This window comes from Rhinolophus sinicus, linkage group LG06 (genome assembly GCF_036562045.2).
Source record: "Rhinolophus sinicus isolate RSC01 linkage group LG06, ASM3656204v1, whole genome shotgun sequence".
NCBI lineage: Eukaryota > Metazoa > Chordata > Mammalia > Chiroptera > Rhinolophidae > Rhinolophus > Rhinolophus sinicus.
The window spans coordinates 161,819,573-161,840,021 of record NC_133756.1 but is presented as its reverse complement, the minus strand read 5'-3'; the positions used below and the strand labels follow the sequence as shown (position 1 = coordinate 161,840,021).

The following is a 20,449-nucleotide window of genomic DNA, read 5'->3' as shown; positions in this document are numbered from 1 at the left end:
CGCCCCGCATCTAGCTGAGCCTGAGAGGTGTTGTCCGAGTCACAAGAACCTATCCCAGACCCTGGACATTTCAGTAGTTCCTTAAGCCTTTATTTGGAGAGGGATGCTTGTGGAGATGACCACAGCTCCTCTGCTGTGCAGAGGCAGGAGTTCTTAAAGCAGCCTCCCCTGATTTAGGAAGGGAGTGTAGACTCTCCTCTGTCAATGCTAGTTAGGGGTGCCAGAGGCCAAAGCACCGAAGCTTGTTGGAAAAGATACATTGTGCATGGGTGGGGGGTGTTCACATGTCTCAGCCACATATGAATGAGGGCAGGCAGATGAGCAGGACCTAGAAGCTGAGTGGGCATGTAAGACTTAGTAAAAGCAGAAACCTGGACTCTACATCTTGTCCCTCGACCTTCCTTCCACTGTGATATGACCTTGAGGCAGTGGATTTTTCTCTTTGAGCCTGTTTCCTCATCTGTAGAATGGGGCAATCATGACTACCTGCCGGGGAGATGGTTACTCCTGACCCCAGGTCACCAGCTTCTACTGCTCAGGCCAAATGATGTATTGTCAAAAGTTGTCGGCAGGCTCTGGAACTATCCTGGAATTTGTTAAATGATGGGGTTTAGTCTCAGGTTTTCTTGGGATTTGTCCAATGCCAGGAGCCCGCCAGGTTCTCTTTTCCCATAGATGGCAGGAAAAGAGAAACACTTGGAAGGGTGGGGAGGGTGGGCTGGGTTTGGGCCCATTCCTACCTCCCTGGAGGTGGGGTGGGGAGATGTGTGTGTTTATGTGCAGCTGTTGTCGCTTCTCCATGGCTAGAATCCCGGGGCAGCTGAGGGCTGGACTGGGGCCTTAGGGAGGGCAAGAGGGCCCAATGGCCCCCCCCAAATACTTTCTTTTGTGGTCCTCAAGCCCGGGAGGCGTGATGTAAAAATGGCCCTGCCACTCTGGAACAGACCTGAAGCCTTGCAATGGGCTGGGTGAGGGGGGCTGGGGCAGGGCTATGGGAAAAGAGGCAGGGAGAGCATCGGGTAGCAGAAGGCACCACAGCCCCCCCCACCCCAGCACTTTGCCCCTGCCCCCTGGCCCCAGTGCTATTTGAAGTGGGACAGGAAGTGGGCAACCGGGTAGTGGGGCCCATCGATGCCCAGGCCCTGGCAGAGGCCCAGCAAGCGGAGGCGGGCCTCGGCCAGGCTGGACCCAGCACAGGCCACACTACAGTAAGGCTCCTCGTACTCACTAGGCACCAGGGCCTCTTCTGAAGACAGAAACAGATTGAAGCGCAGCAGGCCCCGGTCATGAAGAGCCTGCAGGGCCTCCTGGCTAGCAGTGGAATTCAGTACCTGCAGGTGCTGGGACACCAGGCACATGACACCTACCAGGTGGCCACGAGCCCGTGGGTGGGCGGGCAAGGCAGGCCGCAGGCCACAGGCCACCATAGCTGCAGCAAGCAACAGGTCCACACCGTAGAGCTCCAGGATCCAGTCCCGCAGGTAGAAGCCACCCATGCGGGGATTGATCTCAATGAGCCGTGGCCCAGACCCGGTCAGCTTGAGCTCCACGTTGAAGACGCCATCCAGCAGCCCGCAGCCCAGGCAGCAGCGGAAGGCTGCCTGCACCAGCTGCGCCTCCTGCTCCGGTGCCAGCCCAGTAGGCATGCAGGCTGCTGTCTCAGTGAAGCCAGGCAGACGCGTGGGGCCATTGTCGGAGACAAAGGCAGCCAGCAGTCGCCCGCCAAACAACACCAGGTCCACATCGTGCTCGGTGCCCTCAATGAACTCCATGAGGAGCATGGCATTGCCCCAGCCCAGCCCGATGCCGGGGTGGTCAGCTTCACCCTGCAGATCTCGGGCAATCCGGGAAAAGTGCTCATGGCACTGTGGTGCATCCTCCACCAGCCGCACGCCCACCGCACCTGCCCCAAACTCCAGCTTCATAACACCGGGCAGGGGTACCTGGTGGACAGCCCTCTCCACGTCGGCCTCACTCTCCAGTGGGCAGCAAGGCACAGCATGGAGGGAGGGCGAGGGCCAGGGGGGGCCTTGGCGGCACAACAGGTGCAGCTGGGTGTGGCTCTTCTGCTTGGCCAGGCGCATGGCGGTTGGGGAGCTGCAGGGCAGACCCAGCTCCTGGCAGAGCAAGGCTGTGAGCACCAGGCAGTCATCCCAGTAGGAGAAGCAGCCATCTAGCTGCAGGCCCCGTGCCCGCACCAGCTCCGCCAGCAGCCGTGCATTGTCCTCGTCCCTCCGGTGCTCTGTCACATCAAAGTGGATGAAGGTCTGCACCAGCTGGGATGCAAAGTGGTTGGGGTCTGACTCTACCAGGTGCAGCTGCAGAAACCACAGAAGGGCAAGACATACAGATCAGCCCGTGCTGGCCGCTGGGGACCTAGGACGGGGCCTAGAAGGTGGTCTTGGCCCTCAGAGGTTCACCAACACTGGGTGCTGAAAGCAATATTTGTTGATGACTGAATACATGAAAGGTGCAGAAGTGGGACCCCTAACCCAGCCTGGAGGGGAGGGAAGGCATCCTAGAAGAGGAGGCAATGCTTAAGCTGGGAGCTGAATAAGAGCCAGCCAGGGGAAAGATGGCTGCAGGAGGAAGAGGGCAGAGTGGAGGGGTGAGGCAGGTGGGTGGGATCATTCTCAAAGGCAGCCTCACTTTGCCTTTGGCCTCTGGCCAGGGCCAAAGGATTGGGGCTGGGGGCAGGTGGTCTGGTGTCTGAACATTATGCTCTTGGTTGTCATTCACCCAATGTGTTCACACTGGGAGGTGCCCACAGAGGAACCCAGTGGGGGCCCATACCCCCAAAGCTCACTGCCTGCAGGGGGAACACAGATACAAAGCAGTTGGTACCTAGGGCAGAGGCAGCCCCTGAAAAGGGTAGGGAAGGTGGCTGTCTGCACTGTAAATACTTGGCAGCGTGAGGAATGAAGAGACATTCCAGGTAGAGAATACAGTGTGCAAGGCAGGGAGTGAAGAGACACAGGAATGGCTGGAGGGGAGGGTTGCCAAGGAGTGTTGTATTATGGGAGAGGGGAGAGGAGGCCACTGTGGTAGATTGGGACCAGGAAGAGCCTAGATATCTGGCATCTGTTTTCTTACTGTTCAATGGGGATAAGAATGTCTGCTGTGCTTACGTGGCTCCAGATTCTGTAATGTGAGCTCACTGCTGTGAACTTGATTCAGGATCTGTAAGCTGCTCCCCAGCACCCTCCTCACGCCCTCAGGAATTCAACCTCAAAGGAAGGACCTGCCCTTTCTGCAGGATTAGCCTGGCATTCAAAGCCCTGGTCTGCCACTAACCCTGAACGCCGCTCCCGCCCCTCCGGCCCGTCTACCCTGGGCTTCTCTTACACCTGGCGGGGACAGAACTGAGCGAGAGGCCGGAGTTAAGACTTCTAACATGGGCCAGGCGGCGGGCCCCGTCCCTACTCCTGGGATCTAGTGCCTCCAGGGAGACCTCCCGGCGAAGGCCCCGCCCCAGTGGTGCTGGCCCCGCCCCAAAGCCCACCCACCCCTGCACCCGGGCCCCGCCTCCACCTCAGGCCTGGGCTTTGAGCCCGGCCCCGCCCACCTTGAGCCCGTAGTCGCGCGCCGCCTCCCACACGAACTTCTTGCTGAAGCCGCCCCCGCCGATCACCAGCAGCTGCTTTCCCTCCATGAGGCAGCGCGCGGAACGCCGCAGCATGGTTTCCACGAGTGGCGCGGCTGCCGCCGCCTCCTCGGCCACCGGCCCCGAGCGCGGGGAGGCCCAGAGCCCCTCGAGCGCGCCGCACGCCTCCAGGCACAGGCCTCGGTTCAGCTCCAAGGCCACGGGGGTCAGCGCGCCACCCGCCACTGTCAGCGCGAAGTCTACGCCTGGGCCGGGGGTCGTGGGGGAGGGGCGCGGGCTCAGCGCGGGCCGCCCTCGGGCCTTGCCTCCCGGCCCCCAGCCTCCATCCCGAGCCTCCCGCACTCACCGAGGAAGTCAGTGCAGGCCTGGCGCCCGCCGCGCTGCTCAACGCTCAGATCGGCCTCCAGAGCCAGCACAGCGGCTAGCGCAGCCTCGGCCGCCGCCTTGACGCTCCGCCGCACGACCGCCACCTGCGCTGCCTCGCCCAGACCGCACTGGGCCAGTGCCACCTCCAGTGTCCGCGGCAAAGAGCTCTGGTGCCGCAAAGGATGGTCCCCACGGCCCACGGCGCATACCACCTGGGCAGGGTGCAGCTCAGGGGCCTGGCCCAGCAGGAGCCCTCCCATGACTACTAACCCGCCCCCACCACTCATGCACACCTCCAGACCCCTCTGGACGTTCAAGAAGCCTCTTCTCCAATGTGACTTACACTGCACAAACCACATCCCCTGCCACTGCCCATCTGGTCCCTAGATCCCTGGGGATTCTACCTAGGCTTCCAGGCCTGGCTAGGGTCTCAGCTCCCTGAGGGCTCCAAGCACACTTGCTCCTAGCTCCTGCAGCCCTTGGGACCTGTGCCACCCTGGTGTGTCCCAGCTGTGGAACTCCCTGAGTGCTGAGTTGAGTCTCCCCCTCAGCTCCGCCCGCCCAGAGCTGTGCGCTGACAAGGGTCCCCAAGACTCTCCGAGCTCCCCAGCTTGGTATCAGGGACCCTGCGTCAGTCTCTTATGTGGGCAAGATCTCCCTGGGAAGAAGATTCGCACCAGGCCTTAGGCCCCAGGGCCCCTGAGGGAGGCGGGTGGGGGGGTGCAGGAAAGGTTGGAGGGGAGGGAAAAGTGTCAGGCCCAGGAGTCCTCGCAGAGGCGACTAAGATGCCCCCTCAAAGACTGCTCTCTGCCTAGGAATGCTCATCATCCGCATGGCGCGGGACTGGAGTGTGGCATCAGGGTCATGACCTAACCTGGGCCGTGCTCACCTTGCTCAACAGGGGCCTGTCACCCTGTGTCCGACACACCACAGCACAGATACGCACAGCCAGCGCAGGGCCAGGTTGGGGACTGCCTGGGGGAGGACGGTGAGGCCTGAGCCCGGCACGGAGATGCCAGGAGGCCAAGTCAAACTCCCATCCCTGGCCGGCCCAGATGGCTCTCACCTGGGAAGGACAGCCGGGCAGGTGGGCACACAGCCTCCACAAGGACACTCTCCTCCTCCTCCAGTTTCTCCAGCAACGCTAGCACTGTGTCCGCCACTGTGTCCACCTCTGCTCGTGGGTGCAGACGCAATACCTGCCGCCCCCGCCAGCGCCAGCCGCTGAGCTTGATGGCCACCTGCAACAGGAAGAAGAAGGGGACCTCCTCACCACCCCATGTACCTGCAGGATGGGATGTCATACCATAGGAGCAATGAGTAAACAGGCAAGAAGGCAGGGGGTTGCCACAGAGGGATGGGGCAGCAGCAGGGCTTGGTAACCATCCATGGATCCCATCTTCGGGCCCCTGCACCGACCTCAGGGGCAGGAGCCTGTTACCTGCAGGGCATCCCCCAGGGCCTCAGAGTGCAGAAAGGCCCCAACTTCGTCCTTCACCAGTGTCTCCTGGCCCTCTTTGCCACTCAACTCCACCAGCCTCAGTCCCGGGCTGGCATCCCTTCCCTGCAGTAGTGCTGGCAGCTTGTAGGTGAAAGCCAGGGTAGCTGGCACAGCCACACCACCCTGCTGGGCCAGCAATCGCCTTGTCAGCAGCCGGTCCTCCAGTAGCCGGGCCAGCTCTGCTGAGGCTCCTGTGGGGCAGGTGAGGTCGCGGGCGAGCTCAGCTGCCTCCCGACCCTGGCCAGGCCCCAGTCCCAGGCCCGCCAGGAAGTAGGTGACACGGCGTGGAGGGACAAAGTCATCCAGGAATGTCAGTCCCCCTGGGTGGAAGCTCACTGCTTTAGAGACCAGCAGGGCGGCCTCGCCTGGCTGCCCTGGTGCTGGCACCTTCGTCAGCCAAGCAGGGGACAGGCAAAGAAGCATGTTTCCTGTGGGCAGAGGGGGGAGGGTTGCTGGCCAGGATAGGCTTCCTGCCCCCATGCCCTCCATCTCCAGCCCAGGCCCCTGGGTAGTGGGGTGCAGCCGCTCCCTAAACCCATCCCCACTTAGAGCATGGCAACTGGTCAAGTGGAATGCAGGCAGTTGCCAGGGTTGGCGGGTATTTTGGGATATGGCTGGGCCAGGGCAGGGCTGCCCTTTCTGTAGGAAGGGGTGGGGGAACTTGGGCACACACTCACCCGGACTCTGGACCCCACCCTCCAGCAGCACAGACAGAAAGGTGCTGGGGGATCCCAGAATGCACAAGGTCACCTCTGCCCCAGGGCAGCCTTGGGGGAAGAGAACATCACCAAACTCAGGAGGGGTTCCCCTTTCTGTGTTTCTGCCCACCTTTCCTGACCCCCATGGCCCTTCTCATTCCAGGTCTGGATGAGAAGAGTAAAGGGGACAGAGGGGAAGCTGCTGCCCATCCCCACCCTGTGAGGCGGGCTTCCTTCTCTGCAACTGGTCCAGAAGGCACTGGAGGCTGGATGACCAGAGACCTGGGTTCTAGCCTGAGCTCTGCCACTGACTTTCTGTGGGACCCTTGGCCCCTGTACAGTGGGAGGAGTCTCTGTGCCTCAGTTTTCCAGTCTGTACAATGGAACCAGGGCTGTGATAATTCTTTTTTTTCATGTATGTTAGCTGTGAATTCTCCATCCACACACTCTTTAGTAGCCACTTGATTATGTAAAACAGGTAAAGCAAAGGAGGGATCTTGGGTGCCCACTGCTGGCTGTCTCTACAGCAGCTCCTGAGACACTTCTATGGAAGCTTTGGCTCCAGAGAACGAGGGTTGCGAATTCCAGGGCTGGATCTTATGGGGGTGGAGGGAAGCCTTGCTCTCTAACTTGACTGGTGCCAGGGGCCCTTGGAAACAATGCCTGCCTGCCCAAAGCTGACTGGCTTGCCTCCCGGGCTTCAGACCTAGCCAGAGCCTGGGGGAAGGGGCCAACCTTGACAGGGATGGGAAGCAGGCTGAGCTGCGGAGGGGCCCCCCCGCTCCCCCCAGGGGGTCCCCTCCGTGGAGCCCTCAGGCACCTGTGCGGGGCGCCTGGCTGCGGTCCTGGGTCTCCGGAAGGCCAGCTTGCTGCAGACAGCTCTGCAGGAGGCTGTAGTAGTAGACAGTCCAGGCCCGGGCCTCCGCCCCTTCGGGGGAGCCCTTGCAATCCAGGCCCACGTCCTGGCTCCAGGAGCCAGGGAAGTAGCCTGGGGGCGGCAGGCCAGAGCCTTCTACCCTTGGGCCCTCCTCTTCCTCCAGGTTCTTGGAGCCCAGGGGGCAGTCCCACTCGAGACCCAGCGGATCCAGGGAGAGCTGGGGGTGGGGGAGCAGAGTGGTGGTTGTTGGGCAGGATGGGAAAGTGGCACATTCAGTCACCCAAGGGTATAAGCCCCCACTCTCCTAACCTGGGGTTAAGTTCAGGGCAGACAGGAGAGGACGAGGTTGGATTGGGGAGCGAAGACCGGGAACACATAAGTGGGAGTGCTTTGTAAACAGTATGTCCAGTGCCCCGGGGGTGGGGGCAGAAAGCTGTGTGCTGCTGTCTGGACCACTGCCGCCCCCCTCTGTGCTAGGGTCTGTCCTAGCTTGGTTTACAGGGGCAGAGGTTTTTGTCTGTTTTGTTCTTTGAGGCACGCTGGCACCTAAAACAATGCCTGGCACTCTGTAGCTGCTCCGTAAATGTTTGTTGACAGAAGAATAAATGAATGAATGTCACTCTTGGGCTGCTGCTCTTTTCTCTCTGGCCTCGATGACCCATCTATCACTATGGAGCTCTGCTGCGACCTGAATATGTAGGTGAATCTGTTCCCTGTCATCCCCAGTTCGGCCTCGAAGACCTACTGTGTGGCCAGGCCCGTACTAGGCATTGGTAGGGGAAAAGCTGATGCCCTTCTTTTCAGATGTCCTGAGTCCCAGCAATGCTTTCTTTGGATGAAATCTTATACCCCTGCTCCTCTCTGAGCCTGGCTGACTCCCACATGGGGCTGTTTAGAGGCTCAGTATGAACACAGGTGGGCCTGTCCTCTGGGGGGCAGGTTGGGCCACCTTGGACACATTGTGAGGTTTCTTTGGGCCTTATGGGTGCTGGGTACTTGTCTGTCCCACCCTTGGGTGCTGATGAGGCTTGGACCAAGAGAATCACCTCGGTCACTGGGGGATGGTATGCTGTACGCTGCCGGAAGGGCAGAGGTCTGAGCCTCAGACTGGGCTTGAATCCCGGCTTGTCAGTGCCTATCCCTGAGCCTTGGTGGCTGACCTTAGAAGGCCAGTTCCCTGAGAGCCCAGATTGTGTTCACTGCCGTGACCCCAAACCTAGAATGGTGCCGGATGCATAGTAGGTGCTCAATAAATGTTGCAGCATGAATGAATGCCAAAGGAGACCAGCAGTGCCCACCTCCCAGGGCTGATGAGGAGAGACGAGTGCCTGGCACATAGTAGATGCTTGTCCCATGGCCCAGAGCAGGGAGCTGAGGGGGGGGCATGTGCAGCTGGCTATGGGTCTGAGCTGGGTGCACAGGGCAGCCCCCAGAGTTAGGCTCTGGGTGCCAGACACTGCCCTCTGGGCCCTCTCCTGGTGGGGGACTTGGGCATTTTGGGGGATGGACCAGAGGAGACTCACCATCTTACAGGTGGAGAGACTGAAAGCCTGATGGCAGAGACAGAGAGAGAAAGAAAAGAGGGAGTCAGGGCAGCAGGGTTGCTACCTCACTGCCCAGCCCCAGAGACTTTGGGGGCGGAGAGATGACCAGCACAGGCCTCTTGTTCCTGCCAGGAAGTGTCGAAGGCTGCCCCACCCCATCCCATGGAGGCCAGAGGGATTTCTGCCCCAACCCGTGGATCCTGCACCAAGAGCTCACACATCACTCAGGAATGTGTGAACTCCAGCCCCGCAGCTCTGGGGGTACTCAGCCTTTCCAGCAGGGGTCGTGCTGGGTACCCGCGTGGGTATGTGGGGGGAGGTGGTGTCGCAGGTCCTGCTGGGGGGCGAGGGCTTTCAAGGTCCCCGTGCCAGCAGCCTCTGGCTCTGCAGCCCCCCTCCCTGGCTCTCCCCGGGGCGCGGGCAGGAGCCGGGGTACCTGGCGGGCGGCAGAGGCTCGGCGGGGCTCGGCGGGCAGCACGGACCGGGTGGGAACTCGGCGACGGCAGCAACACAGCATTGGGCTGAGGCAGCACTGCTTTATATAGAAGCGCCAGCGACATGCCCAGTGCCTGGACGGCAGCGTGGGCCCAGGGGACCCGCCCCGCCCCTCCCGCGGAAACCCGCCACCCGTCAGGAGATCCGCAGTCCCGGGGTTGGACCGGCAAGAAGCAGGGCACCGGGAGGGCCAGGGAGAGACAGAGAGACAGACGGAATCCTCGGAGACACAGACCAAATCAGAGGACCAGGTACCAATGGACAGGGAACATCAGAGAGGATTGTTGTAAAGAAAGAGATGAGGACAGGGACAGAGAGAGAGAATGTCCCATAGTGGAAGAAACGAAAAGAGGAGAGAGGATGGGGGAGGGGAGAGCAGAGCTGACAGAGACTGGTACTACGACCCAACCCGCCCTTGGGTGGGGGGTGGCCAGGAGAGGCCTGGGGCACACAGTCCGGAGCCCTGCCCTTGGATGGCTGTCCTGAGCTGCCCAGCACACCGGCCAGCAGCTGTCCCAGCCATGAGCACTCAGCTGCCCTATGGCAGAATCTCCTGGAAAGGCTCTCTTAGGCTGGGGTCCCTGGATGTAGGTGGGGTCCCCTCCTCACCTTTCCTGGCCCCTATCAGAGTAGTGACCACTCAGAAAGATTCCCCCACAGGGATGTCGGACACCCTCTGCCCTACATGTCCAAAAGGAAAGGGTGCGACATTCCAGGCTGGCAGGTTCCAGTGGGTCTGAGCAGGGAAGAGGGCCGTCTACAGGGTCTGCTCTGCCTGTCAACACCCAGGGCAGCTGGACCCGTGCAGTCTCCCCAAGACACACATCCTTACACCCAAGTGCACCCACGGAAGCACACCCCAAGAGATCCTGATCACAGGCACGAATTCACCCCAAGAACATACCCGGAGACTCACACCCTCTGCTCAGGTGTGTGTCCTACCAGGTGGGTTCCAGTTCTCGCTCCAGGGTGGGACCTGAGCACCGCCCCTTTCTGATCTGAACCTCGCTTTCTTCCCACCAAAAATGGGGCTATTTCCCATCTCACAGGGCTTTGAGGATTCCCATGTGCCAGCACCCAGCAAATGAAGGCTATTCTTACAATTCCTCCACCTCACGTCCCCAAACTCAGACCCTCTCCTGGCTGTCCTCAAGAACCTCCTGGGCTGTGGAGAGTACCGAGGGGCCCGTGGCACTTGGGACAAGGGTGGCAGTTTTGGGTCCTTTCTGCAGCTGTTTCCAGAGCAGCCTGTGAGGACCCATCCCTGTCTACCAACTTGGAAGGGAGAAGTGACTTAGCCAGGTTCCTGCCGCCCAGCTCACATTTTCCACACAGCTTTCCAGTACTGGCTGCTCAGGGCTCTCCTGGCTCCAGGTCCACAGACCCAGGGTCCTGGAATGAGGTGCGGCCACCCTAGAAAGTCCAGTCTCTTGCAGTTTGGGTAGCTTGAGCTCTACTGATCCGACCGGTGGGAGCAGGGTGGGGGCACAGAAGTCGTCAAAGAGCACGAGCTTTGCCACTTAACAAGTATTAAAAATCGAAATTCAACTGAGTAAATTTTAAAGATTTTATTGGCTTTATTCAACAATTCGTAAATTGCAGCATCCAATCTCGCGGATAGAAAGGAGCCCGGAGGAGCTGTGCAAAATGAAAGACTTTCTGGGCAGAAGGGAGCGGGAGCAAGGAAGTTTACTAGGCAAAAAACCAGGTTGGTTACTGCGGTCACTTTCCTTTAGGGGATGGCAGGGGTCTAACTAGTGTTGACCAGGCGACTCCTAATTGACTGGTCTAAGATTCCAAGGGAGAGCTGAAGCTGTAATTAAGTCAGTTTGGTGACATGAGGTTTAGCATAAACAACTCCATTTTGCGCCTGTTGTCTTGTTTTTTGTCTTGTTTGTAACACAAGCTATGCAGCCTCTGTGGACTCATCTTCTCATCCTCAAATGGCAATTAGAATGTACACTTTAGCCTAGGCTTGGCTGGGCAAGGGGTGCCTGGAGGCAGGTAAGCACCCAGGATCAGTGTCAGCAAGCGTTTCCTGACCTTGTCCCAGGTACTGGGTGGAGGGCGCTATGTGCTGTATCTCACTTAACCCTGTGAGGTAGCAGTTACGATTCTCTGCCTTTTACAGAGGAGGAAAAGTGAGGCTCAGAGAGGTGGTGTGACTGGCCCAAGGTCACACAGCCATGAGCTGTGGAACTGGGCTCTTCCCTCTGCCAGAGTGCACGCATACATGCGCAGAGATCAGTGAGGTTCTGTGCCCACTCCCAGATTGCCCTAGCTCAGCAGTGAGTGTGGTGGTGTTTGCCTTGTGGGTGCAGGGAGGAAAACCAGGGTAAGGTAGCTGCAGTTCAGATGCAGGGCTCTGGAACCTGGGGCAAGCAGGCTGACGGGGAAGCTCTGCTTTGTCTGCTGCCGTGCCTGGACATCATCAGAGGCTGGGCGGCTGCCAAGCTTGACTGAACAATAATCATAATAATGAGGTGGATAGAGCCCTCTTGGGACTGGGTGGGGGCAATTATTATCGCATTATGTGTAAGAGAAAACCGAAGCTCAGAGAAAAGTGAGAGGGTCTTTCCCACGCAGAGACCTTGCAGGCCGTCCAAATCTGACCTCTAAGAGCCTGGGACAGTGTGGGGATAGGGGAGCCCTCTGGGGTAGGTAGCAGTGCAGATGGAGACCATGGGCTCTCCCCACCACCAAGGCAGGATCCACTTGCCCTTCCGCTTCTTTACTTACCCTCCCTCCCACTCCTGTCTCCTGGGCTGACCCAGGCCAACAGATATCACTGAGTGCCACCCCAGCTTCAGTCCCCACAGGCTGAGTGCTCTCAGGGGGATGGCTTTCCTTCTCTGAGCCCTTTTCCAGACAGGTCTGTAGGGAGCTGGGTGTGCCAGGTTCACTGAGTATGGTTGTATAGGTTGCTCACTGCACAAAGGTACCCAGGTGAGTGGTCACTTCCCTTCTGCCAGGCAGGGCTGCATGTGCCTAGAGGAGAGGCATCTTTTCCCGGCTAGCGCACAGGCGCTGTAGGGGCTAGCACAGCCTTGTGGGGTGGGGATAGCATGTGTAGAAAAGCGTTCTCCCGAGAAGGGAGCTGGTCCTCTTCTAGTCTGTCCCCTCGGCTCAGACTCCCCATGAAGATGGTTGATAAGACACCTGCCCAGAAAGTGCTTCTGAGTAAAAAAGGTGGTGACTCAGCCCCAGCTGGAGGGGCCCTGCTGGAGACCGCCTGCCCCTCAGGTCTATATCCAGGGGGACCCACTGTCACTGTGGCCCTCTCCCAGCCTCATGATGGCTGCCCCACCTAGGCCAAGGCTGTTCCTTTCCTGTTCCCCTACTCTCCCAGAAGAGCTGAGCCCACGCAGGGCAGGGAGTTTGGGGGTCGGAACTCCAGGGGCAAGTCCCCCCACCCTGACTGCTGCAGTGCCTGAGATTCCATTTGCTACCCCGCTCTGAGGCCAACGCATCATCTAGAAGGCACAGAGATCTGCACTCCAGCCACTCTGCCCCCTTGGACTGGGTACTGGGCCGCCCCACTTCCCCAGCCTCCATTTCCCCCTTGCTCTAAAGAGGCCGTCAGTGTCACCTGCAGAGAGAGGGTGTGTGGGGAAGGGTCTGTGACCTGCAGATGAGTGGGTTATTATTCATGCAGCTTCCCCGGGCAGGTGGCAGGGTCGGCTTGGGAAGCTCTCTTAACTCTTGTGGCCCAGCTGCTGCTGCACAGTCAGAGGGGCTGGGACCCAGGCTGGGGAGTGGGTGAGAGCAGGACACAGAGCACCCCAGGGCAGACTGAGGTGAGTGCCCAGTGGTGAGGGGCAGGTTCATAGCTGCCCTTGTGGGGGTAGGGGTAAACCTGAGGTCTGCTCTTGAGCCTCAGTTTCCCTCAGGAAACTGCAGATCTGGACCTGGACCTCTGTGATGCCTCTTCCAGGCTCCTTGGGGGTGGGTTGGTCTGCTCTGGACCCTGGGCATGGCCAGGCGCGTAATAAGTACCACACAAACACGTGTAGAGTGAGTGCATTCCCGCAGCCTGTGGCCCTGTCACATTCAGAATCAGCGTCTGATGCGTGGCTATGCCAATGTTCCAGCACAGCCATTGGGACGGGCAGACGGGTGATTCCACCCTTTAAGCAGGATTCCAGATGCTTTCTCCCCGTACTCCCGAGTCCTGCCATGCCCCCCACCCTCCACCTTCCATCCTGCAGGGGAGGGTGCCCAGGGAGACAGGGCACCTGGAAATGGGCACCACAGGGAGGCAAGCGTGCATCAGAACCAGCCCTGTTGTCCTGGCAATGGCTCATGTCCCAGGCGCCCCAGGCACCCATGGGGGCAATTAGTGAGTGTGGGAGGGGGTTTCCATGGTAGCAGTCCCGTGGGGGTGCAGTGGGGCTTCAGGAGGGGACAAGGGCCGGCGGGACCTTTCTCCTTTGTCCTGGGCACACTAGGCCTTTGTTCCCGCTGGTTCTCTCTGAAAACAAGACCAGGACCATGGGTGTGTGTGTGGGACCTTGGTTTAGATCCCCCCACCCCGTCCTGAACTAGCCTTGGGGGAGGGGCAGAATAAGGGAAAGAGCCCCACTTCTGGGCCCAGCGTCCACTTGGGGAGTCCTCCTCTCACAGGTGTGGAGCCTTACCTGCCCCCAGGAGGCTGGGCAAGACGGCTTACCATTGGCTCATGTTGCTGGTAAACACCTTCCAGCAGCCAATGGGCAGCCTTAGTGTGTCTGGTGGAACCAAGGCCCGACTAGGAGAGGCAGGGCGGGAGTGAGGGCGGGAGGGGAAGGGCAGCTGGCCTAAGGTTGGGGGTGAGGGCACGCATCCAACTTGAGCCAGGCTTCTGCTCAGAAAGACTTTATTCCAGGCCTCCCCAGGAGTCCTTTGGGGTACCTAGCCCAGCCAACTACCCTTACCCCCCTTTTCCTTCAGCGCTGCCTCCATGCTTGCAAAGGCCCAGGCACCAGGACAGCTCTGTGGGTGGATGGTGGGCCTGGGCCCCCGAAATCCCCCTCTGTGACCTTCCTTCATCCTGTGCTTGACATAGTTCATGGTGAGGATGAGTGAAGAAAACAAGATGAAGTCATTATAGCTAGGCTGACTCAAGATGGAGTCTATATAGTTAAGCTGACACAACTGGTTCAGACCAAACGGGCTAAAGCATGAGAAAACGATTTTATTTGACTTTGACTAGCCTGAGGCCTTAAACTTTTGAACTTTTCAGTTGTGCGTCAATGCCTGGAGATTTAGAAATTCCTATAGATAGGACTTCGGAAAAAATGAAGAACTTAGGAAAGAATGTTCATGTGTGCAGACTGCCTGACATCTGGAAGTTCACCATCTCCAATCAACCCAGCGCCTAAGAATGCAGGGCTGATTCTGCTCAAGAATGTGCGTTTTACTAGAATAACCCTCAGCTTTTCTTTCTTCTTCAGGACACTCTGGACAGTGCCTAGTCGTGTTTCCAGTTTGCAAACCCTGAGACCTTCGAATAAATCGCAATCATTAATTTCTGGCTAATGCCGCCTGGTCATTTACCTTCGGTCAACAGTGGAAAGGAAACGGAGTCACCAAATCCCAGGCATAAAGTGCGGTGCCCGTTTGTGAGGATGGCATCAGCCGTTCAGGCAACTGGGGTTGGGGGGCACTGAATCCATGGTACCCTAGAAGTGGGACCATCAGAATCGGGTGTCCAGGAAGGAGGTGGAGCTTCGATGGGACCTGGGGGGGCCCTCAATAGGGGGGCCCCTGGACCGAGTCAGGAGCCCGTGGAAAGTCTTGCCTCGGGTCTGGGGCTTGCGCCGTGGTGGCCTGGGCTCTTCGGGGGGCTGGACCACAATGCGGGGCACCTCAGGCCTGGTGCCTCCCCGCGCAACTGCCAGCTGCTGGGCCTCAAAGATGGCTTGGGCCCCAGCCAGGCGGGCCTTGGGCCGTGGGGGAGGCCCAGACGTTGACTCTGGCAGCCGGGCCAGTTGGGCCTTGATCTCTCGCTGCAGTTCCTGCTCGGACAGGGCCACGCTGTGCACCTGTGGGGAGTGGTTGTTACTGAGTCTGCCTGGACTGGGGGAGGGCAGGAAACCATGAAGTCCCCACAGGGCGGGCAGTACACAGCCCCAGGAAGTGGCTGAGGGTTGAGGGGCTGACAGCCTTGCTAAGGGAGCCATAGAAAGGCACTTGAGGCCTGGGGTTTTCACATTCTCTGCTGCTCAGAGGACAGGAACTGAGTACCAGTTCTCATTCTGACTTCCGGCTCTGGGACTTAGTTTCCCCAACTATGCATCAGGGGAGGACGGGCAGGGAGCACCCACCTGGGACATGAAGACGTCTTCCTGCAGTTGGCTGGGGGGGATGGCTCGAAGGGCACCGAGTGTCTCCAGGAGCCCTGGGCAGGCCAGGCGCTGTTCTGTGGTGCCCAATGCCAGGCGCACCAGCGTTAGCCCCACACGGAACAGCACCTTCACACCTGCAGGTGGGGAGCTCGCTCAGTGGGGGTCAGCCCTGCCCCTCCTCAGGTCTGCACCTGAACTTGTGCTCTTGGCTGGAGTCCTTCCAGCCCCCTGTAGCTCTGCAGCCACAACCCAGGCCAGGAGCAAGGACTGAGAGAAGAATGCAGCGTGGGGGGGCATTGCGAATGTCTCAGCAGCCACAGACACTGGTGGGCAGGGCAGCTTTCCGGGGACCAGGGGTGATGGATAACCTGACACCAAGCCCTCTTTCAACTCCCTGTCCCTACAAGGAAGGGCCGGGGGCGGGGTTGGGGGTTGCCCATTAAAGCCCTTTCCGCTAGGAGCTGTGACCTTCTGATTCCAGAGAGATTCTAGCTGGAGCTCCTCACTCCTAAACCAACAGCATTGCACACACATGCGTGTGCTCACATGATAGCACACAGGTGTGACCTTGGGCCATCCCCAGAGCCTCAGAATCCCTTCCAGGTAGGCTGGGGTCTGCTATGAAGAGCAGTCAGGGGACCAGCGAGGCCTAGTGACAATTGTGACTCGTAAAGGGATGTGAGTGACTACTAATGCCGTCTTTATAAAAGGGAGCCTGCGGCTGTGCTTGTTCTCAGTAGAGAGGGCAACGATAACTCAGCCACACTGACAGGGCCCTGCCCTGGCCCATCCTGGAAACCTGAGGCTAGAGAGGAGGAGACGCATAGATGGTGACTTGGACACCAGGGGCCAGAGTTCTAAGCCATCCTGGCGCCAACTGGGCACAGAGCAGGTGCTCAATATATAAGCTTATTGATTTCTACCATTTTTTAGGTGCAACTGCTGGACAACCGTATAGAACAGAGTGCAGGCGGTTACTGATGGGAGAACCGAGGCAGAGTCCCCACAGCTCTGCCCTGACTCCCCCACTCTTCACCTGGCTCAGGGATCCACCTCTCTGGCTTCACCTCTCTCCACTCCCGCAGCCTCAGGTCATCTGCAGCCTGGACCCTGAGGACAGTGTCCTGCCTGGGCTCCCAGCCTCCACACTGCCCCTGCAAGACTGCCTCCGTCAGGAAGCAGCCACAAGCATCTTTAAAAGCAGCACTCTCTCCTGCCACTGCCCTAACACTCGGTCATGTCCCTTGCTTTATTTTTTTCATGGCACTTATGACAATCTATAGATATGTCGTTAGTTTGATAACTGTCTCCTTCCATCTCCACCCCCACCAGAATGCAGGCCCACACACTCAGGTGGGCCCAGTGTCCAGAGCAGCGCTTGGCACCAGTGAGAGTTCACCAAGTGCCTGTGGGCTGTGTGATGAGCGCTTCTACCGCTGGCCATGTCCCCACTGCGCCAGTCCCTGAGCCGCTTCACTGCAGTCACCTCCCCAACTCCTGCCCCATCTACCTCAGGAAGGTTCCCTGGCACCAGCCCTCCCCCAGGCAGAGGCTGCCCTGCCTATGGTGGTATCACAGGGGACGGGCTACCATGCATTACGCTGGTGGTGTGTGGCTTGGGGCTGGGCTGTTTCCCCAGAGCCGGCAGGATGGCACCACCCTCAGCACAGCCAGGCACCTAGACCCAGGGCCAGGATTGGCAGTGGCGGGCAGGGCAGAGCAGAGCTGTGGGGCTCATTCCCTGTGCACACCGAACACCCCAGAGCTCCAGCCCAGCCCCCCGCCCGCTGGAGGCTGCCCACTTACCCTCACTGAGAAAGGCGTCCCAGACGCGCAGCACTGTGGGGAAGGGCAGGGAGCGGGCGAAGAGGCACAGGAACCACTCGGGCAGGTAGAGCAGGGGCCCGACGCCCACCTGCTGCAGGTGTTTGTGCACACGTGGGAGCAGCCGCCGCAGCAGGGCCATGAACACCTCAGCATCCAGCTGCACAGCCTCCTGCAGCCACGTCCGTCAGCACCTCCACTCCCAAAGCCCAGCAGGCTCTGCCCCCCTCAGTCCCCAGGCCTCCACCCACCCACCCACGCAGCCCCTCCCCTGTGCCCTCTGGCCCCATCCCAGACTTACCATGTGGGGCCCGTAGTAGCCTGGCAGGTAAAGCTCACAGATCTGCACCAGGCACCAGAAGGCCTCCTGGGGGTGGGGCACAGGCCATGAGTGCCCACCATGGAGGGGCTACAAGGGGGGCAGCAGGGCAGGGGGCAGGGGTGCAGGGGAGGGCCTGGATACCATCTGCGGTGACTCTGGAGCTAGGTGCCTGGACTCAGACCTGGGGGGGCTCTTACCAAAAGCCTCCCCTGCTCATGGGTCACAGGGCTCAGGGTGTTGAATTTGAGAGTCACAGAATCGAGGCTCACTGGTCAAAGGTTGGGAGGCTCCCAAAGCTCAAGTCCTGGGTTCTTGGGGCCATTGGTTTAGGGATCATGGTGACAGGGTTCAGAACCAGGAGTCAGGAGGTCAAGGTGATAACATGCAGACTCCTATTCACTGGGGCAAGGGTCAAGGGTAAAGGGTCCCAGGTTCCTGCAGTCCAGGTCATTGGGCTTCAAAGTCACTGAGGTTGGCAGTCATGAAGCCCTGGGTCACTAGGACAGGATCTGGGGTCAAAGATCCCAGGTTCCTGACATCAGAGTTCCTGGGGTTAAGGGTCATGGGCCTAGGGCACAGGATTACTAGGTCAGTAGGTCACTAGGGTTGCGGGTCAAGCGTCCCAGGTACCTGAATTCAGAGTCCCTGGGGTTGGGAGTCACGGGTCACTGGGGTTGGGGGGGTCAGGGTCTCGGGCCCCTAGCACAGGGTTGAGGGCACTCACCTCTGGGGGCAGATGCATGAGCAGCACGGCAGCCACAGGACCCTGTGCCTGGCAGTAGCCCTGCTCCGGCCGATACAGGGTGTAGGCCTTGAGTACCTGCAGGAGTCCCTGCTGCCTGTGTCAGAAGACCCCATTAGGGATCTGTCCTCCGGGCAGCCCTTTCCCCTCTCTGCAGCCTCTGCCCACGCCTCACCACCCCCAGCCTTGCTGGCGCCCCTGAGATGCAAGGACATAAAGCTGGGGTGGGGGAGGGGGCGCTGGGCCCAAACGCCTGGGGTTGTGAGGCTGAGGGACCCTGGGCATCACTGGCCTCGTACCCGTGACCTTGGGGAGACACAAACATCTCGTGTAGGGGGAACTGGCGGTGCAGGTCCCTGCCAATGGTCTCCATCCACTGTGGGTCTCCCGGAGCCTCAGCCAGTTCCTGTGGTTACAGGAAGGTAGGTGGGAGGGCTCAAAGTGGCGAGGGGCTCTGGAAAGGGGGGGTCCCCTGCCAACTCTTGTACCTGATAGGTCCCAGGGCTGTTCTTCTGACACACATGGGCCCCACACAGCAGGGGCCAGCACCGGGCACGCAGGGCTGAGGGGATGCCTTTCCGGCACTGCATCTTTACCTGTGGGGAGGCCAAGGCACCCCATTAGGCCAGCAGGGCCAGCCTCCCCTGCTCCTGCTGGCAGGCCCCAAACACAACTTAGCATCAAGCAAGGGCCACTTTGGGTGGGAGGGAGAAAAGACTGGACACAGGAGAGGACTAAATTCTGCCAGGGCCTGGGCTGAGGCAAAGAAGAATAAGCCAAGACAGCCTGGGGCAGGCCATTCTCCCCTCACCTTCTTGTACCGCCGAGACATGGTTTTCTCCCAGTGTGAAGTCATCTCCACCCACTTCATCTCACGTTGACGGATAAGGTCTGCAGAAGGGTGACCAGGCCTGGGAGCACATGGCATAGACATCCAGGCGCCAGGCAGCTGTTACCTACAGCCCACATCTGCCACCCTCATGCAACCTGAGTGAGCCCCTGGGGGTGACCTGTCACCCAAGAGTTGCCAGTGGTTGTCATGGGGACAGGAAAGGATGTGGCTCCAATGTGGGTGAAAGCAGGAAAGACAGAAAGGGGTGTGTAGGTGTGCATTGGGAGAGGGGCTGATTGGCTGTCCCCCACAATAGGGACACAGACAACTCATAGGGGAAGCTGTGTGGACAGAGCCTTGGACTAGAATCCAGGAGTACTGAGTTTGAGACTGGTTCAGTCTCTGATCTGCTGTGTGACCTCAGGCAAGTTCCTTCATGTCTCTGGACTTTTTATCCTGTCTGTATATTGGGAAAGGGGAAGGGTGGAGAAAGAAGTGTGGGTTCTGTGATTTGGGTTTGGGATTCCTGGGCCAGAGGTTACAAGGGAAAGGATGTTCAGTTCCCAAGGTGGGTCCAAACCCTTGGAGGTTGGGGGTAAAGAGACAAGGACACCTGGGCCCAGTCCTGCCAGCCTTAGGAGGGGTGACACTTGCTAAGTCCCCAGACCCACCCAGGACCCTTGAGGTTGGGCCTCGCGGTAGCATTCAGCTCTCAGCCCCTATCCTCAATCCTGGCACCTCCCCCACCCCCATTCCTTCCCCACTTACCCTGGCTCTGCTGCGCTGCCTCCAATGAAGCCATAACGGTCGGCCCGGCGATATGGGCCGGGCCCACTCAGCTCTGAGTCAGACCCCAAAGAGCTGGAATCATCCTGCAGCTCACAAGCCTGCACCAGGTCCTCACCCAGGGCCTGGGCCATGGTGCCCCAGACCCTTGATGCAACAAAGAGGCTGCAAGATGGGAGAAGCTGTGAGAGAGGCAGCTCCTGGCCTGGCCTCCCATGCAACCAGTCCTCAGCCTCAGGTCCTGGCTGTGGGGTTGGAGGGAGGAGGTTTCAGGGTATCTCAACAAGCCCCTTGTGTCCCCACTCCTATTGGTGGGAGGGGGTTAGACCCTGAAGTGGCAGAAAGGCCAGGCCTCTGTTCAGAGACCCAGCCCCTGCCCCACCACCCTAGCTTACCTCCCAGAAGCACCTCACCTCCTCCTCTCACTTCCTCCTCAGACACAGCTTCAGCTACCCACTGGGGGGGCCCCTCCCCAGTGTGTGTGTGGGGGTTACCCCTTCCTCTCTGAGGCTTTTCCGGCCTGCCCCAGTGC

The 20,449-nt window shown here is 59.5% G+C and overlaps 3 protein-coding genes across 19 annotated transcripts; 1 reads left to right on the top strand and 2 right to left on the bottom strand.

Annotated features, from left to right (window-relative positions):
* Positions 1 to 64: 64 nt before the first annotated feature.
* CARNS1 (carnosine synthase 1) lies at positions 65 to 9,132 on the bottom strand. Its single transcript, XM_019737739.2, has 10 exons — positions 9,027 to 9,132; positions 8,570 to 8,596; positions 6,990 to 7,263; positions 6,149 to 6,238; positions 5,412 to 5,899; positions 5,037 to 5,211; positions 4,860 to 4,945; positions 3,951 to 4,182; positions 3,566 to 3,849; positions 65 to 2,318 (listed from the first exon to the last, which is right to left on the bottom strand). Exons 1-10 carry the CDS (start codon positions 9,105 to 9,107, stop codon positions 1,083 to 1,085), a joined length of 2,973 nt encoding a protein of 990 aa, XP_019593298.1. The 5' UTR covers positions 9,108 to 9,132; the 3' UTR covers positions 65 to 1,082.
* On the top strand, positions 8,591 to 14,591 carry LOC109450436 (uncharacterized). Of its 10 annotated transcripts, none has more exons than XM_074336775.1 (6): positions 8,591 to 8,851; positions 9,136 to 9,336; positions 9,880 to 10,030; positions 10,318 to 10,487; positions 10,688 to 10,793; positions 14,518 to 14,591. In XM_074336775.1, exons 1-6 carry the CDS (start codon positions 8,753 to 8,755, stop codon positions 14,562 to 14,564), a joined length of 774 nt encoding a protein of 257 aa, XP_074192876.1. In that variant the 5' UTR covers positions 8,591 to 8,752; the 3' UTR covers positions 14,565 to 14,591. The 10 variants fall into 10 exon arrangements, 2 of the variants coding, with proteins under 2 accessions (XP_074192876.1, XP_074192874.1); XM_074336773.1 differs by having other exon boundaries at positions 8,605 to 8,895; XR_012497646.1 differs by having other exon boundaries at positions 8,646 to 8,895; positions 9,875 to 10,030.
* TBC1D10C (TBC1 domain family member 10C) lies at positions 14,239 to 20,440 on the bottom strand. Of its 8 annotated transcripts, none has more exons than XM_074336767.1 (11): positions 20,331 to 20,440; positions 19,900 to 20,082; positions 19,111 to 19,210; positions 18,788 to 18,895; positions 18,599 to 18,705; positions 18,282 to 18,396; positions 17,537 to 17,602; positions 17,218 to 17,407; positions 16,448 to 16,573; positions 15,391 to 15,545; positions 14,239 to 15,108 (listed from the first exon to the last, which is right to left on the bottom strand). In XM_074336767.1, exons 2-11 carry the CDS (start codon positions 20,049 to 20,051, stop codon positions 14,761 to 14,763), a joined length of 1,467 nt encoding a protein of 488 aa, XP_074192868.1. In that variant the 5' UTR covers positions 20,052 to 20,082; positions 20,331 to 20,440; the 3' UTR covers positions 14,239 to 14,760. The 8 variants fall into 8 exon arrangements, with proteins under 8 accessions (XP_074192868.1, XP_074192867.1, XP_019593305.2 ...); XM_074336766.1 differs by having other exon boundaries at positions 20,313 to 20,423; XM_019737746.2 differs by lacking the exon at positions 16,448 to 16,573 and having other exon boundaries at positions 20,313 to 20,420.
* Positions 20,441 to 20,449: the final 9 nt, after the last annotated feature.